At 33.7% G+C, this 16891-nt stretch overlaps 3 protein-coding genes across 6 annotated transcripts; 1 reads left to right on the top strand and 2 right to left on the bottom strand.

Moving 5' to 3' along the window:
* Positions 1-2264: 2264 nt before the first annotated feature.
* On the bottom strand, positions 2265-4430 carry LOC107360221 (solute carrier family 35 member E1 homolog). The gene is made up of 3 exons (XM_015926852.3): positions 3673-4430; positions 3536-3606; positions 2265-3056 (listed from the first exon to the last, which is right to left on the bottom strand). The coding sequence occupies exons 1-3, from the start codon at positions 3992-3994 to the stop codon at positions 2385-2387; spliced, it is 1065 nt and encodes a 354-aa protein (XP_015782338.1). The 5' UTR covers positions 3995-4430; the 3' UTR covers positions 2265-2384.
* Positions 4431-4528: 98 nt separating this feature from the next.
* On the top strand, positions 4529-10241 carry alpha-Man-IIa (alpha-mannosidase 2). 4 transcript variants are annotated; one of them, XM_015926825.3, is made up of 8 exons: positions 4529-5483; positions 6108-6468; positions 6540-7466; positions 7606-7709; positions 7830-8176; positions 8278-8454; positions 8520-9279; positions 9356-10241. In XM_015926825.3, exons 2-8 carry the CDS (start codon positions 6147-6149, stop codon positions 10031-10033), a joined length of 3315 nt encoding a protein of 1104 aa, XP_015782311.1. In that variant the 5' UTR covers positions 4529-5483; positions 6108-6146; the 3' UTR covers positions 10034-10241. The 4 variants fall into 4 exon arrangements, with proteins under 4 accessions (XP_015782311.1, XP_015782314.1, XP_015782312.1 ...); XM_015926828.3 differs by having other exon boundaries at positions 5136-5483; positions 6543-7466; XM_015926826.3 differs by lacking the exon at positions 4529-5483 and adding an exon at positions 5672-6029.
* A 96-nt stretch (positions 10242-10337) lies between these two features.
* Positions 10338-16195, bottom strand: LOC107360204 (uncharacterized). The gene is made up of 5 exons (XM_015926822.3): positions 15629-16195; positions 11718-14723; positions 11133-11351; positions 10909-11069; positions 10338-10839 (listed from the first exon to the last, which is right to left on the bottom strand). The coding sequence occupies exons 1-5, from the start codon at positions 15744-15746 to the stop codon at positions 10609-10611; spliced, it is 3735 nt and encodes a 1244-aa protein (XP_015782308.2). The 5' UTR covers positions 15747-16195; the 3' UTR covers positions 10338-10608.
* Positions 16196-16891: the final 696 nt, after the last annotated feature.

Genomic DNA, 16891 nt, shown 5'->3' with positions numbered 1-16891 from the left:
AATATGACTCGTAGATGGAAATCTTTTGTTCAAATCAACATTGAACAACAATGCGACTCAAGTCTGCGAATTGTCGGAATTTTTATGAGCAAAAAGTCTCCATTAAAATTATTTTGTTAAGTTAGTTGAACTGCCATTCTTTTGTTCCTCTGCTTTCACCTTTTGATTGACAAGTTTCCCTTATTGTAACTTAACCAATCAAAAGAAATGGAAACCCGTAAATTAACAATAAAGGTGGTTGCTCTGCTACAAAATTGATCATCTTCAGGTGTTAATCATTTCGGAATTCATTTGCAGTTGAGTAAAATGAATGAAACATTTTTACCGTTTCAATTTCACATTATTTTTTTCATATCAAAGCTAAATAGTCGATAAAAAACTATGTTTAGTAAAAATTATGTTTATCTGAAAGATAAACGATTTCCTCGTTTAATTGTTATCAAGACTCGTCAATTCAACAATTCAACGAGATTTTTTACAGAAATATGGCCCGTTCACGAGGATACCCAAAATAACCTTTTATATATCAAAATTATGCTCATGTTATTTGGATTAAACATGTTTCCAGTTAGCGGCCTTTGGAGTTTATTCAATTATATATTCTTATTATCGAGTATAATCTCTCAAGTTTACCAATTCTGTTGGTCAATTGTTTTATTCACCTATTCAGATGATCCAATCAACTCCGTACTGTGGACATTCCAAGCAGTGTATGCATTCGCCATTAGATTCATACTTCTCCGTCGAGCCAAAAGAATCTATTCAGCGTTGGTTGTTATGACTAATTTGGTTCCTTTTGGTGAAAATAAATTCCGTCGTTGGTCCATTATCTGTCTCCTATTAACGTTGTCAACCATGTTGTTTGATTTTCTTCGACTTGTTATTTGGTTCATTTGGGGTCCAAACAAGGAATTGATTGATTTGTACACCAGTATTTTGAGCGATTTTGATCTAAATCTTCCTCTTCCAGTTGCTGCTTGGACTGATTTCTGGACTTATTGTTATGCCACAATTGGCTCTTTAATTGTTTCCAAATCATTCTATCTATTTACATTTCATCTTGCCTCTGAATGTTACCAATCTTTGTATACATTTTGCTTGGAGTACACTTCTGACCCGAAAAGGATTCGCTACATTAGCTTGATGTATCATAAAGTGTACAATTTGAAAGATGACCTTAACGAAGCCTTGAGTTCCCTGCCATTTTTCTGGTATTCACAGATTTTTTTTGAGACGACATCACAAATTGTGCGCAACACCACCGATATTTCTACATTGGACTGGTCCAAAGTGTTTTTCCGTTGGGGCTCCTATTTAAATTTGCTGATTATCACAATTTACATTACTTATCAAGTTGACAAGTTTACTATAAAAGAGATTTCAATTGTTGGTAAAATTATTCAATTGTTATCGGACACAAGGACTGCCAATGAATGCAAGGCTCGCCAATATGCTGTTGATAGATCCATTCTGATTGTCCAGTTAATACAAACACCAACAGTCATTCCAAGTGCGTGGAACTCGTTCAATATTGATCGGAAACTTCTTGTTTCTTTTTTTGGTGCTGTTGTCCCATTTTCAGTGATGTGCCTAGAGTTTCAGCAAATAATCAACAGATGATCATCAAAATTATTGCGGAACAAGATGTAATCATTTGCAATGTGAAGCAATAATCATCTGCAGACAAAACTAATCCAATGACAGCAGATTTTATCCGAGTCTCCTGATAACAAAAATTTGATCGATGATGAATGAATTACAGAATTTTAATACAAATACAAAATAGACAAATGTACCGAATGAAATTGTAAAAGCAGGGAAAAATGATGGATTAGGTTTAGCGCCATTTCTAGCTGCAGCTTGTTCCATCTCTCTAGAACTAGAGGTAAAATGGTCACAGGTACGTTAAACATTGCCTGTATTTAAAAAAATTAAATCATTAATATTCAAAGTAACTTCGAAATAGATAATTTCATATTTTTGAAAGAAAAATTTATTACGAACTTTCAGTTTCTCATGATTCTTTCTCCCTTCTAATTGTAATGTAAATAGAGGTGTAAAGTCAGACAGTTTTATTGAAAAATTATTGCATGTCTGAATATTATAATTATAGTCTAATATGATCGCACATTTATGAAATAAATACAAAAAAGAGTAGCTCACCTTATTCATGCCATTCAAAAGATGAATTCACTATTCTGAGCAAACCCATTCTTATTGAGAAAATTTATAAAAATTAATAAATTCTGTGAATGCTTCATGAATATGAATTAAATTATTTAATTATCATGAGTAAAAGAGACTCTGTATTAATTTATTTTACATGTATATAAAATGTGACAAGACAACAAAATTTCAGATGATTTTTATATAATTAAGTAAAATTAATAATAGCGCACATAAGTTGTGCCATTAGTTATTGGTTTATGCCCATTCAATAATAAACTGTTATTAAGTAAAGCATTACCATTATGATTAACAGTTCCGTTCATTGAGCCGTTCATTTTTGAGTAAACAGGTAAACTGTGTTTAGCTGCATTTTGTTCATGTTTTGCTCTATTATAAAGTAAAACACCAGTAACAGCTGTACACATACCGAACATATTTGTAAATGTGATTGGATTTTTCATCGTGATTAAGCTAACTATGATAATTGCAATTCGTTTGGAACTATTGGCAACACTGTATGTTAACGGTGAAACCAATGAAAGAATGGTAAAAGCTATTATGTTTTGTAAGAAGGTGAGAAAACCGTCTATAATGAGATAAGCATAGAGATGATGGGGAATCTCCGTGGTTGCTTTAAAGATGGAGAAGAGGTCCATGTAAATCCATGATGGTATGGAGATAAAGAAAGCATATTTGGCGAGAATCGATAAAAGAGCCAAATGATGGAGTCCAGGTCTTTCTTTCATCACATTTTTTGAGAAAATATTCAACAAGGAAACGATGAATGAAGATAGTAATGCGAAAGTTAATCCAACTAAATTAAAATTAAGCTCAGTGACAGTTGCGATTGAAACACCGGCTACAATTGGTATGATTGATAAATAAACCTGGGATGAGAAAAAAATAAAGGAATTAGAAAGGCGATTAAACTTGTTGGTTGTTGCTAAAAACAAGCAATTTCATTCATAACGATCAGTGAGAAAAGACAAAATCAGAAAAAGCTGAGTTAAAAAAGCAAGGGAAATCGGAAATAGATTGAAACCAGTTTACGATAAAGGAAGGATTCATGAAGAAAGGCAAAAAAGTAAGAGTAAATTTTGATTAGGTTCAATTTGATACCTGTCGTCAAAATTTACTGTAACGCAGAACACGTCTGAAATAGTTGATTGAGGCACTTTTTAGATGGATAACGCTATAGTCTTTAAAAATGTTAATTTAGCTTGAAGCACTGAAGCTTTAACAGTTTTACAAGCTGTTCGATACTAATAAAATGATTGTCCAATTAAATAATTATAATTATCAAGACAGAATAACCAGATGAATTCAGCAACCAGCCTGTCAATACAGGAAATTGAAAGGTTCTTACTTTGGTAGTTTGTTTTTCTCCATTTATCAATCGAGATAAAAATATCACAAATAACGGCATTGTTGATTTGACTGTGAAATGAAAAAAACATGTAAGTTAAACGGGCCTGAACGAAGTCTGCTTCAATTATGGCTTACCTGTATGTGAATAGCTTATTGGAACTTTCCAAATTGAAATGTGAGATGATAGGGCTGCGGCAAATTTACCCAATGCTAAGGGCAAAATCATCCGCCAGAAATACCTTCTCTCAAATGTAACTTGTTTTTCACTTGCTTTGAGGTACATCAGGATAGGTTTCAAGAAGACGTAAATTGAGGACAATTGTACAATAGATACAGTCATTGGGAATGGAAAATGGGTTAAGATGGTTTTGCTAACAATTGCATTGCTTGATGAGACGGAATACCATAATATACATAATATCACAATGATGAGCTCATTTTTTGGCAAGACTCTCATTTTAAGGTTATAAAAATGAGATTGTTGAATATATTACTAAATCACCTATTTAAATTAAATACAAGCAAATGGATAACCAACAGAAAACAAGACTGAACGTAGATCAATCCAGTATTTGAGTTGGATTAGTATTCACAATAAAATAAACATTTTCAACAGAAACTAATCAAATAAACGTTAGGTAATCAGAAAATTACCGGGTATTTTCACAAGATAAGAAGATGAAGACATGATGACTTTTTATTCCACAATAATGTAACAAAATGGTAAAAAACAATTAATTCGGTGAATTTTTAAAAAATCTTTGGAGATATCAGGGGCTAGACATGATTATTTCTCAATAAAACTGGCAACTTATTAATTAACAATAACGATTTAACGAGAACAAACAAAAATAATAAACCAAGATGTTTTATAAATGTTGCTTACCACGTAAACCAAACATGATCATTGATCATTCTTACCTTGCACAGGCGCAATTACAGTACTCTTACCTGCTTGCTGTTTTATCTAATGCGCTCTGTATTTCAATCGTAACTCACAACTGTCAATGACAGATTCAATCGTTCACAACTTCGTGTCAAAGCGCTTTTGAATAAATACGCTTCACATATTGCATATTTCTGGCCTGATAAACCTAGTTTTTCCTGCCAAGTACTCCTAGCTAATCACTAATATTGATAAAACTTCAGTGATTAAATTGGTGAAAAAATGTTGGATAGGATTTGGTCATCGCACCAGAATGGGTTTAAAACTATGAACCAAATCCTCTCCTAAATCACTCTGATAAATTAAATCATCTATGGTCAAAAATTTCTTTTCCTAAATACTCTCTTGAAATTCGCTACATCACGGATCTGGTAAACGACTAGAAAATTTTCCTTAATAATTTGAACACGTGTATTTGAGTATCTGATTAATTTTCCTGTTTAATTGTGCTTTAATTGCTTACTAGCCTTTTATGATTGTCAACAACCATTCAAGGTTGAAATGGCGATTCTTTCAAATTGCACAGGACACTGAAACACAGGACAGGAAATTAAACTTGATTTTTCAATGAAACAGTGACTAGGGACCGTTTAAAAATATTATAAAATAAAATATAATAAATGGACAACTTTGGTATTGTTCACTAGTAGACCAGCTGATTTCACCTAATCTTTCTCCATGTTAGAGATTTGAAAGGTTGAACTTTGCTTATAAATAATTTAATTCTGATGAGTTAAATCCTAAACTAGATGTAGAGTTTAAACTCCTTGTTCAACATTTCATAGCCTTTCTTTCTTTCATTATCTCTGGAGTTGTTCAAAACATATGATGAGCCTGGTTGTCTATCCTGTTTGAGTTGTCTTTTTTTGATTTTAATTCCCTTTTTGTGTACACTTAATTATGGATCATCTGCACAATGGGAGTAAAGTAAGGAAAAGGATAATCAAATTAACCATATTGTCATCTGAAAGCCTGAAATGAAATGGAAATAATAAGAAAGGTTAGTCCTAAATTCATTATCCTCTTGGTTTTGCTTGCAATATCTTTGTGTTAATTTCCTATCCTATCGTGTTCTGTTTTATTTCAAATGGCTACGTCAAATCATTAGTAGATCAAGATATGATTGAATGATAATTCACATGGTGATAAATAATCTGGCGATAACACAATTGAACATATCTAGTTGATCACATTTGATGAGTTTCCCTTTTCTCCTGCTAGTTTGTCTTTTTGTTGAAAATTATAATAATCCTCTTCAACAAGCGTTTCTATTTATTTATTTTACTATTTTCTACTGTTATGGAATCTAGTTGTATTTTTATGAAATGGATTGTGGTTTATCGATTATTTATTAATTTTTTTAATGGCAGCTCATGTGAAAATTCATCTTTACATTACCTGTGATTGTGATGTAAACTACTTTTCCTTCTGATTTCGACAGCTCAACTTGCCACTTACTAATGAACTTATTGATAGTGATAAATCAGGTGGATATAGTTCTCATCTACTACTGATCATCGATAAGCTAATGTTGCGCTAGAACAATGTAAATTCAGAGTTCTCGTTCAATCAATTACGTGGAATAAATAATAATATCTTGTATTGTTTTTAATTTCGTTTCCAGATCTAGTGTAATCCAGATCATTTCATCCGGATTAGCAGAATGCTGCGAATTTTCAGAAAGAGAAGTAAAATTCTCTATGTAACCTGGTTGCTGGGATTAGTGTTTTTAACTGGATCATTCTACTATGTGTTTTCATTCCGCAATGCTTCAGAAAAAGATCGACTTCAGAGCAGTTTTCGTCTCACTAGTGAAATACATACGCGGTTACAAGAACTGGAAGGTGGCCTAAAAGAAAATCGTATTCTTCTCGATGATATCCGTAACAATATTGCACAAGTTTCAAAATCTCTTCACATTAAATTCTATCAGCATCCTGATCAAAAAGTTTTAGTACCTTTAAAATATTGTGAGAAATCAGCAGGTAAGAAGATTTTGCTTTTGTACTCTGATTGCTCATATGCGTATCTAATAATTACATTTTATTTTTTAAAGAAGAGGAACAAAATTACAAGAACGGTTTTAACTTAACGATGGAAGATGTTTATAACATGAATAATTTTGAAAATGTTAATGGAGGAGTTTGGACGCAAGGTTGGGATATTCAGATTAACCAAAGCCGTTGGATTGAGGATAAATTGAAAATTTTTGTCGTGCCACACTCTCATTGTGATCCAGGCTGGTTGAAAACGTTTGACCAATACTTTCGCGATCAAACCCGGCATATATTGAATAACATATTGAAAAAGCTTCAAGAGGATCCAAGTCTTAAATTTATTTGGGCAGAGACCAGTTTTTTTGCTGCTTGGTGGGACATTTTGAAAAGTGAAGATGATCGAGAAGCAATAAAAACTCTTTTGGATAATGGACAGCTAGAAATTGTTACCGGTGGATGGGTTATGAATGATGAAGCCAATACCCATTATTTTGCAATGATATCTCAAATGGTTGATGGTCATGAATGGTTGAAAAATGTTTTAAATTATAAACCACGTTATGGCTGGGCCATTGATCCTTTTGGTCTTTCACCAACAATGGCCTTCCTGTTGAAAAAAATGGGTCTCAAAGCAATGGTTATCCAGCGAGTTCATTATTCTATCAAAAAATACCTTGCCCAGAAACAATCACTTGAATTCAAATGGCGGCAATATTGGGAAACAAACAATGTACCCAAAGATGATATCTCTTGTCACATTGAACCTTTTTATTCTTACGATGTGCCACACACCTGTGGACCAGATCCAAAAGTATGCTGTCAATTTGATTTCAAACGTTTACCACCAAACAGATTACACTGTCCATGGAAAGTTCCTCCTCAAAGGATAACCGATCAAAATATAGCTCAACGTGCGGCAATGCTTGTTGAACAATATCGTAAAAAGGCTACGCTTTACAGAAAAAATTCCCTTCTTGTTCCATTAGGTGAGTTTATTTGCGTTTCAGAGTATCTACTCACAGCTGTATAATGTAGCTTTTTATTCAAACCTTTTCCATTATATAGTTGACTTATAATTTATCATCTTTTGTTTTCATTCATGCTATCACTACGTTATCCCTTTAGGTGATGATTTTCGGTTTGACAAGTTGGTTGAATGGGACAACCAAGTAACTAACTATCAGAAACTCTTTGACTACATCAATGCCAAAACGGATTGGAATATTGAGGTTTGTTGAGATAAATAATGAAAATTTATCCATCGATTTTTTACATCACCTCACCCTTGTATTGTTATAATAACAAACAGTCATTTGCATTCATTGACATTTGTTTTCTTTCTGAATTAGATTAAATGGGGAACTCTATCTGATTACTTTGAATCTTTTGATGATTCCGATTTGCCTGCGCTTAGTGGAGATTTTTTCACATACGCCGATCGTGATGACAATTATTGGAGTGGTTTTTACACTACTCGACCTTACTTCAAGCGTTTAGACCGCATCTTAGAAAGTTATGTTCGTGGAGCAGAAATACTATTCTCTATCGGATCAATGCTTTCTGATATTGATGCAACAGTCAAAGACAGATTGTCAAATGCCTTAAATGTAGCTCGTACTAATTTAGCCATTTTTCAACACCACGACGGTATCACCGGTACTGCAAAAGACCCAGTGGTTAATGATTATGGATTCAGGTAAAAATGGTTTCAAACATCGTTTTGAACTTATTTCAACTTGGTGTTTAAAATTTACCATTTATCGATTTTTTAATCCTTTTTATTTTTCTTCTCCTTAGAATGATCACTTCTCTTCAAAATTGCCAAGCCATAATTAGCACAATGAGCTTCTACCTTTTGCATCTTCCTTTAACCGAACAAAACACTGTGCCATTAACAATGATCGATCTCTTTCCAAATCATAATTTATTATTGCCCATCAAAGATGTGATACAGATTAATGACCAGTCACCTAGGTAAGTGAAATGAATACAAATATTATAATGTTTTATTTATACATTTTTTTACATATTTTACACAGACATTTAGTAATTTACAATTCACTTGGTATGCAAAGAAAAGAGCTTATTTGTATATTAATACCCAAAAATATCTCTAATTGGATTATACGAGATCATAACGGAAAAATGGTTGAAGAAGTACAAGTCAATCAAGCTTGGGATTACACAACACTTCTAGATGATATTGCTGAAGCATGTTTCTTTGCAGATCTAGAACCACTATCATTAGTTCAATACACCATCGAAAAATCTGACACCAATTCTAGCTATGAATCGAGTACTAATTTTTTGTACAATTTTCCTGACGATCCAAAATCTCCTCCTGCTGCCATGGAACTAGAAATGGAAGGTGTCAAATTACTTTTCAATGGAGCTGACGGAATGCTTCGTAAAGTAATCTTACACCAAGGAGATTTTTTCAAAACTCTTGATTTACGATTAAAATTTATGTTTTACGGGACAAGAGCAGGGAACAAAAAGGTTGAAAAAAGTGGCGCTTATTTGTTTCTTCCTGATTCAGCTGAAGCTCAAGACATGGCTTACTCCAAGCCATTAATAAGAATCACTGACGGACCATTGGTTAGCCGAATGGAGATATTAATTGACAATGCAATGAAATTAAGACATCAAATAACATTAGTCCGAGGAAAACCTTATTTCGAGATTGAAAATGAATTCCATATGGTTAAAGGTTCCTTTGATAATAAGGAACTTCTGCTGAGATTTTTCTCTGATGTTCAAAATGATAATACTTTTTATACAGATCTGAACGGTTTTCAGGTAAATCGCAATCATTTCTTTTGTTTCTTTTTATCTTTTTTTAATTGTATCTAATTATTTATATTCTCTTAATCAGATGGTTAAACGTAAATGGTTTGAAAAACTCCCGGTTCAAGGAAATGTTTACCCAATGCCTAGTCTCATGTACATAGAAGATGCTTGGACCCGATTAAATATACTTTCAGCTCAACCCTTAGGCGTAACTAGTCAACATCCAGGAATGATTGATATCTTCTTAGATCGTCGTTTACTTCAAGATGATAATAGAGGGGTCGGACAAGGTGTTACCGATCATCGACGAACTCGTGAAAAATTCCGTGTTGCCATTGAAAATCGAGGCCTAAATTCACTCAAGCCAACAAGCCATGTACAGCGAGAGCTGTTAAAACTTCTCAATGAACCTTTTCTTATGCAAAGCTATGCTTCCAGTAACCATGGAGAGGTACAGTTTATGCCTTCTTCATTACCATGTGATGTTCACCTTCTTAACTTTCGAAGCGATTTAAGTACTTTGAATGAATTTTATTTATTTCTCCATCGTTTTGGTTCAACCTGCGAGTCTCAGTGTCCATCATCTCACCCATTCACTTTACTTCCTCATCTTTCACGCAACATTATCAGTGCTATTCAGCCAACCATGTCCTCACTCAGCCTGTCATTGAATCATGTTTTGAATTCAAATCTCAACATTTCCAGTCATCAAATTAATTTGGACCAAATGGACTTTGCTGTTTTTTCACTAAAATTGAAATAGAGTATAATTTCAACAAAAAAAGGATTGCTTTAATTTGCAACATTGTGACTCAAAACATCATTCAAGAGATTAATTTACACAATTTTCAATTGGTAGACTTTCATTAATTATTATTAATTTAACTATCAAGTATTTTATATGATAAAAAGTCTGTGATAAAAGTTTATCATTTTGTTTTAAATTAAAAAGTGCAAATTATATTCTAAAACTTTCCTCGTTCATATTTAATGAGCAACCTTTGAAATTTACTAATTATTGCTCAAATCATCATAGTTTAATATAATAAACGGATTCACCATTACTATTGTGCAAAGAAAATGTCTTTAACTCCACAACCAAAATTTTAATAACAATATAACAATTTTATCATGAATGATGTGATGGTAATTATGTATATTAATTCATGCGTTGGAGTATTTTTGAGCAGCAAAATGGTTCTCAGGTTGATCTGAATACACACTTTTAACAATCAACAAATTCATTTAGATCAAACAATACAGATATGTAAAGATATCGGAGAAGCTTCAAAATTAATGAAATATCTTGAAGAGTTTAAACTTTGCTTAAAATGGCCTTCAACTCGGTTTTCGTTCGTCTTGATCGATTGGTTGAAGTATTCGCATAAACAGATACAACAGCAAAGCGTTGAAGAATATGACTAACCCTGTAAATTTATATTTAACCAACCAATTAGTAGCAGCAGCTAAATGAACAGCAGGTCCAGTAGGTTGGTTCATTCGAGCTTCCCTAGCTTCATGAGCTAAAGTGGCTACCTTTTCCCTTTCCCATCCCGGTAACATTGGAACCTAAAATAAATTAAATAAGATAAATTAATTGATTTAAAAGGTACGATTGACCGATGAAAATGTGATCACCTCATGTAAATCATCTTGAGGAAGTGAATGTTTCTTTTTTCCAGCCATGTTTCTTAAAATAGCTTCTTCTTTAGCTGTTGAATCCGCAATGCCTAGACCTGCGGTTATTTCAGGCAAAGTTTGACGTCTCTCAAAATGGATTGGCGCATCAATTAAAGCATCTGCGAAAAAAAACAATCCAATTTAAAACCATGGGACAAGTAATTGAAACGGTCTCAACTTACTGGCTGTACTTTGGTTGTTTGGTTTTCTAATTGATGAACCACTTCGTCTTAGTCTTCCTTCACTATCCATTTTGCTGTTGACATCTCTATTAGGAGTGACTGACCGGCCCATTCTGTTCAAGTCGCCCGTTGATATATTTGTAAATTGTTGACTTAATGGACGACGAGGTTTCTCAGTATTAGGGGCATAATAATGATTAAAATGGTCAACGAAGGAACCTGTGTAAATAAAGAAAAAAATACGAAACAATGTTTACTAGAAATGAAATAGCTTCACTAATCAGAGCAATTGTATTATTATTAGATGTTATGAATTTTGGTTAAATCATGCATCAACATAGTTTAACAGGCCAAATTTGCTGGTTAACCATAATCATCTGATGATTCTCGAGTAAATTAATCTCGTAAAGTTCAACTAATCATTAGTCAATTTGAATGAATAAAACAAATTCTGTACTATGATTCATTTAAATGATAGTTAATAAAATCTAAACCACTCAGCGGTAAAAATGAATTGAAAATAAAAGATTGATAGAAATTTTAGGAAAGGTGAAAATAATTAGATTTGGTTAATTGTGCTCCTACCTGCTTCAACTGTTTCCTTATTGTTGAATATTTTTCTCGCTGGTTTAGGTACCGGTGATTTTTCCTTATTAGGTGGAGCTGGTGAAGATGCTCGTGATCTATTTGATCTAATTGTTTGCATATCGATTTTAAGAGTGTGACCAGAAGGTGACATTGGACGGTCAATGGGTGATAATGTTTGCTGTTGTTCGAATTTTTCGAGTTTTGGTGGCTTTTCTGGTTTTTCACTGTTACCCATTATACGTTGTATAAAAGAGGAACCAAAAGGTTTTTTGACTGTTTGTGGTTGTGGGCTTGGTGATCTTCTCGCTAAGTTAGTGAAAGACGATGAAAGGTTAAGGTTGGATCGACTCTGAGCGGGATCAATTCTAATCATTGGTGTTGGTTTAGGTTGACTTTTAGTTGATATGGGTCTAAATACTGTGTCTGATCGATTGTCTGTTAATTGCATAGTTTTAGGTGAGTAAACTCTCGGAGAGTATCGTCCATCCAAATTAGTAGAGTTTGTTTGATGATTAAAAGTAGATTGATTGAAAGGTTGATCCATAGGATGAGCTCGCTGTGGTCGTTTAGGTTGACTTAACATTTGATCTGCCATTCGATTCTTGTTCGTTTGTATTCTATAAGAAGGTGAAGCATTGGATGAGCCAAAAATCGGCGATTGTGATCTTGGAGTTACAGGTTTACGCCTTGGAGGAGCTGCAGGTTGTTTTAAGTTTGCTGTTTGCATCAAGTTGTGTTGATTGATTTTGGGTTTAATATTTTTTGAAGATGATGCTAGACTGGCCGAAGGTTGAATCATTTTTGATCTCAGGATTGACGATTGGGCCATTAAATCAGTTGGTTGATTCTCAAGAGATGGTCTCTTAAGATAGTTTGAATCAGGTGATGAGATTGGTTTTCCAGTGGATTGATGATTATATGGAACTGGTGTCGATATTTGTCTATCAATTATTTTAGGTGGTACATTGTAGTTATACTCAAGACTATTCAAATTTTCTGGAACAGGCGATCTAGATCTATTAATTTGTGGATCAACCTTAGTCATTCCAGGCTGAGTATAATTCGGCGACAACCTGTGCTGTTGATTACTAACATGAACTGTTGGTTGAAATGATTGAATACTAGCTTGATCAAAATTGAAAATATTTCCCTGAGTCTGTTTGGCCTCAAATTGAGGTTGATAATTGTGTCTTGAGTCTAATTTTGGTTGCTGTTTAGTTTCGTTTCTCATTGAAAATGGTATTGGACTTGGTGACCGAGGTGGTGACACTGGTGAAGGGATTAAATTTACATTTGGTCGTAAAAAAGTTTCTCCGGTAACATTGAACTGATTGCTTTGTTGACTAACTCGTGATTGTTCAACCAGATTCTGATTTGCTATACTTTTAGAGTTCATTTTATTAACAGTTATCGGTGATGGTGCAGATAGCTGTTGTCTCGCTGGGTTTGAATTAATCAAAATTTGTTGTCTTTGTTCAGCCAATTCCATCTCTTGTCTTTCCATTAAGCTTCTTTGGTTATCCATTTCTGTCCTTGCTCTCATTATATCTTCCTCCATTAGCTGTGCCCATGGATCAGATTCGGCTTCTGGCGATTCCCCAACATCATGAGAGTAAAAGTCAATCTCATCATCTTCCCAATCTTCATATTCATCATCCTCTTCGCACTTATAAGCGCCATTCCTTTCCTCATTGTAACCTCCTTTAGGTGATTTGCTTCGTTCAAATTCAAACACAGTTTCTAGTTCATCAGATTCATCTGCACCGTCATCACGTTCATCATTCAACTCTTCATCCATGAAAGGTATTCCATCATCTTGATCCAAAAGAGTTGGACGATTAACAACTAACCTGGTATTACTGTTATCAGATACACGATTTTCATCCAAATCATCTTTACTCTCCTCTGATGGATTTGTCAATATAAGTCGAGGTTTGTTTAAAGATTGTTCTGGTTGTTGAATGTCTTTGAAATCATCTGGCTGATGTTCATCTCGAGCCTTGGATTGAGTTGAAAATTTATTTGATACATTGGTGGACTTTGTTGAAGAAGCTGTTTGATCTGATTGTGTTGGAATCGAGTCAAGCCATTTAGGATCAGCTGAATAAGGTCTTCGTGAGTAGTTTTTATCATCAGGAGGGCAACTTGATCGAACCGATGCCTCTCTTGAGTGTGATCTTGAGCTTGGTCTTGAACTAGTCCGTATATCTCGAATCAACTCCAACTGAGCTTCTAATTGTTGAATATGTTGCTGTACTCGTGCCTGTTGAGCGTGTAACTGCTCTTGAATCTTTTCACGGGAAGATGAACGATGTTTAACTTGCTCTAATGATGTTGAACTACCACCATGAGTGTTTTTAGACGATGTTGACCGTGATCTTGCACGAGAATGTCCACGTCTTTTAGCATCTTGGGAAGTATCTCGAGAGAGAAGCAACTGTTGAGTCAAAAAATCTTGCTGTTTGGACAATCTTTCAATTTGTGATTGTTGAGAAATAATATGTTGAATTAAACCTTCAGTTGATGCAGAAATTGGTTTCAATGTGTAAGCTGGTGTCTCTGGCTGTTGATGAATTTGGAGTTGGGTTGTCATTGGTAAATGAGGAACTGATGATGATGCCACTGATAAACTGCCAGACTGGTTGTTTGATTCATTTGGACCCGGAGTGGAAATAAGTTGCCCTTCATTTGTTTGATTATCGAGAGATCGTTGTTTCCTAAAGGATCTCTGTCTTCTTGGAGCTGAGTAAATTGGCTCTTGATTGCTTCTAGTATTACTTGTCTCGTATCTCACAGCCAAAGGAGGTCGATCATTAGATGAATTTAGTGGTGATGGAGTATTATTAGTATTGTAATTCATTGCTGTTTGTGGTGTCTGATCTGATGAACTTATTTGAACAACTGGAAGTTGCATTGAAGGTACGAGGTAACTTATGTCCGAAGAAAGGTGTCTTTTCAATGGTTGCCTCAAGAAGCCAATGTAATGATTGAAGGCGAATGCATCTTACCACAATTAACAGAAATCAACGAGAAAAAGTTAGCTTTTTTGCTGCAATTCATGCTGATAATCAGATATAATAACATGAATATTTCCTATCAACTTGTGGATAAGTTGAAATCCAAAACTAAAGCTACCTTGAAACATGCAATTAATGTTAATAAATGTTGCATATTTGTCAATAATAAATCACTAATAAAAATGTCTTTTAATGAAACTATTAAGTATTGCTGATTTATTAATATAAGCTAATAAATGAATTGTTATTTCAAAATCATTTTTGATTGTCGCTTGAAACCCAAAGCTTTAAGTTAAAGATCACTTCATCGTTTTTAGACATTTTGAATTTATTGAGGCTGGACAATTTAATAGTGACCAAGCGTCTTTATCATCAGATGATTAATGATTGTGTGTCAACTTATTATTATCATGATTAAGATGAAGATCGACTCAAGTCTAAATTTGAGTTTTCAGTGTTTTGCCAAAAATCCAACTGACTTGTGAGTCAAGTGAGAAACGTAAGAAAACCAAAACAAAAAGACAATTACCGGCTAAAATTATAATCATAATTAACCATTTATTTAATGTTGTTAAATTTAATTCGAGAAAAGTAAATTATCAATCAATCCTTACCAATGAGTGAACAAAAATGACCAGAAATTACAGTTCAAAGTGAAAAATGAGAAGCCAAAATTGATGTTGTTGGGAAACATTGGTCAGGCTTAAAGGTATCAAACTTGACATAATGATGTATATGACTGTTAATTTGATTATTTTGAACGAAAGTTAATTAGTTAATGGTGAATGTAGTGATTTAGTAGACTAATTAAGGATAAAAAGGGAAAAGTACGTAAAATATGGAGATGCACTTAAAAGCTGTAAATAAAGCGTCTAGCTAAAATAGACTCACCTCTGTCATATTTTTGACTCATTTGGTGTAAATCCTGTCCCGATCTGCTGATATCTTTACGATTGCGTCTCTTTGGTACTTCAGGTGTATTTGATGATCCACTTTTAGGTGTAAACATTTTGATGTCTGTTGGCTGGTTAACAGATTTAAAAGCAAGTCAAAAGTATAGACGTTTTAGTCTGTGTCTTGAATGGAGACTCGGTGTGTTTTAATGACCAGATTAAAGAGACAGTTGATTATGAGAAGCTAATAGTGGGCAATTAAAAGTTAATCATGGCTAATAACTGTGGTCAAATGCTTGTTTGATGGTTGAAGGTTACTGAAGTTGAGTGGATTAACTTGGACAGACAACAAATGGATTGATTGCGAGGCGCAATGAGAGACTGGATTTACAGTCAATTTTATCAAAGGTGACACTATTTACAAGGGTGAACCTAAATTGTTGATAGAAAGTGTAGATGAGTGAATGAGGAGAGAAATAGCATGATGAGAAAGATGAGAAAGAGTAATTGTGATGAAGATTAGGAAGAGAAAAATTCTTATATGAAAATAAAAATAGTTTTTTGGCAACTTCAAATTTTACTTTCAACTATTCACTTCTTTATCCACTTCTTTGTGTTTTTTCATTCTTAACGCTGCGTAAACATTTAAACATTTTCATCATTAACTAGCTCTTAAATACTGTTAAACCATGCATTATCATCTTGTCATCGAATCAGAATATTCAAAAATGTTTAATTTTCGCCTCAAACAATTCAAATAAAATAGCAAAAATCAAAACTAATGATGACATCAATTGAGCATCTCAGCCACGATTTTCTTAAATTTCACTCGACTTTTCAAATGGATACAATTTTAATGATTTTAGTCTCAATAACTTGAGTCAACAATTGCAAAGAAGATCAAAACATTGAAAGCTCAATCGGGATCGATCTCGACCTTTTATTATTTCGATCTGAAGATCGAACTGGAAAATCATCTCTAATGCATCAATATTATTAGAGGTTACATAATTATACACTAAAATGCATACAGAAATTAACATTCTAGCTTCTTGTGTTCGAACAATTTATGTGAAAAGTGAAAAAGGTATAAAAGGAGAAAGGTGAAAATCGTCGCAAAATGAACGCTTCGCTTTATCCTTTCTCCTCTAGATTCTAACCATTTTGCTTGACTTTCAACTTCTTTTACAACTCTAAGCAAAATCAAGCAGAAATAATGTTTGCAAAGTGCAACCATTCATAATGGATTCAATTCACTTCC

Source organism: Tetranychus urticae, chromosome 2 (genome assembly GCF_039701765.1).
Source record: "Tetranychus urticae isolate SD_2017Ah chromosome 2, NJAU_TeUrti_SD_1.0, whole genome shotgun sequence".
NCBI lineage: Eukaryota > Metazoa > Arthropoda > Arachnida > Trombidiformes > Tetranychidae > Tetranychus > Tetranychus urticae.
Note: the sequence above shows the minus strand (reverse complement) of the source record. Positions and strands in the feature narration are given on the sequence as shown.

Excerpts from the sequence above, each read along its gene's own strand:
- LOC107360204 (XM_015926822.3), bottom strand. The coding sequence starts at position 15,746 with ATGTTTACACCTAAAAGTGGATCATCAAATACACCTGAAGTACCAAAG. Across the intron at positions 11,352-11,717 it reads TAAGGAAACAGTTGAAGCAG|GTTCCTTCGTTGACCATTTT; the intron begins GTAGGAGCACAA and ends TTATTTACACAG. Across the intron at positions 10,840-10,908 it reads CTCAAGATGATTTACATGAG|GTTCCAATGTTACCGGGATG; the intron begins GTGATCACATTT and ends AATTTATTTTAG.
- alpha-Man-IIa (XM_015926825.3), top strand. The coding sequence starts at position 6,147 with ATGCTGCGAATTTTCAGAAAGAGAAGTAAAATTCTCTATGTAACCTGG. Across the intron at positions 6,469-6,539 it reads ATATTGTGAGAAATCAGCAG|AAGAGGAACAAAATTACAAG; the intron begins GTAAGAAGATTT and ends TATTTTTTAAAG. Across the intron at positions 7,467-7,605 it reads TTCCCTTCTTGTTCCATTAG|GTGATGATTTTCGGTTTGAC; the intron begins GTGAGTTTATTT and ends TTATCCCTTTAG.
- LOC107360221 (XM_015926852.3), bottom strand. The coding sequence starts at position 3,994 with ATGAGAGTCTTGCCAAAAAATGAGCTCATCATTGTGATATTATGTATA. Across the intron at positions 3,607-3,672 it reads AATAAGCTATTCACATACAG|TCAAATCAACAATGCCGTTA; the intron begins GTAAGCCATAAT and ends TTCATTTCACAG. Across the intron at positions 3,057-3,535 it reads GAGAAAAACAAACTACCAAA|GTTTATTTATCAATCATACC; the intron begins GTAAGAACCTTT and ends TTCTCATCCCAG.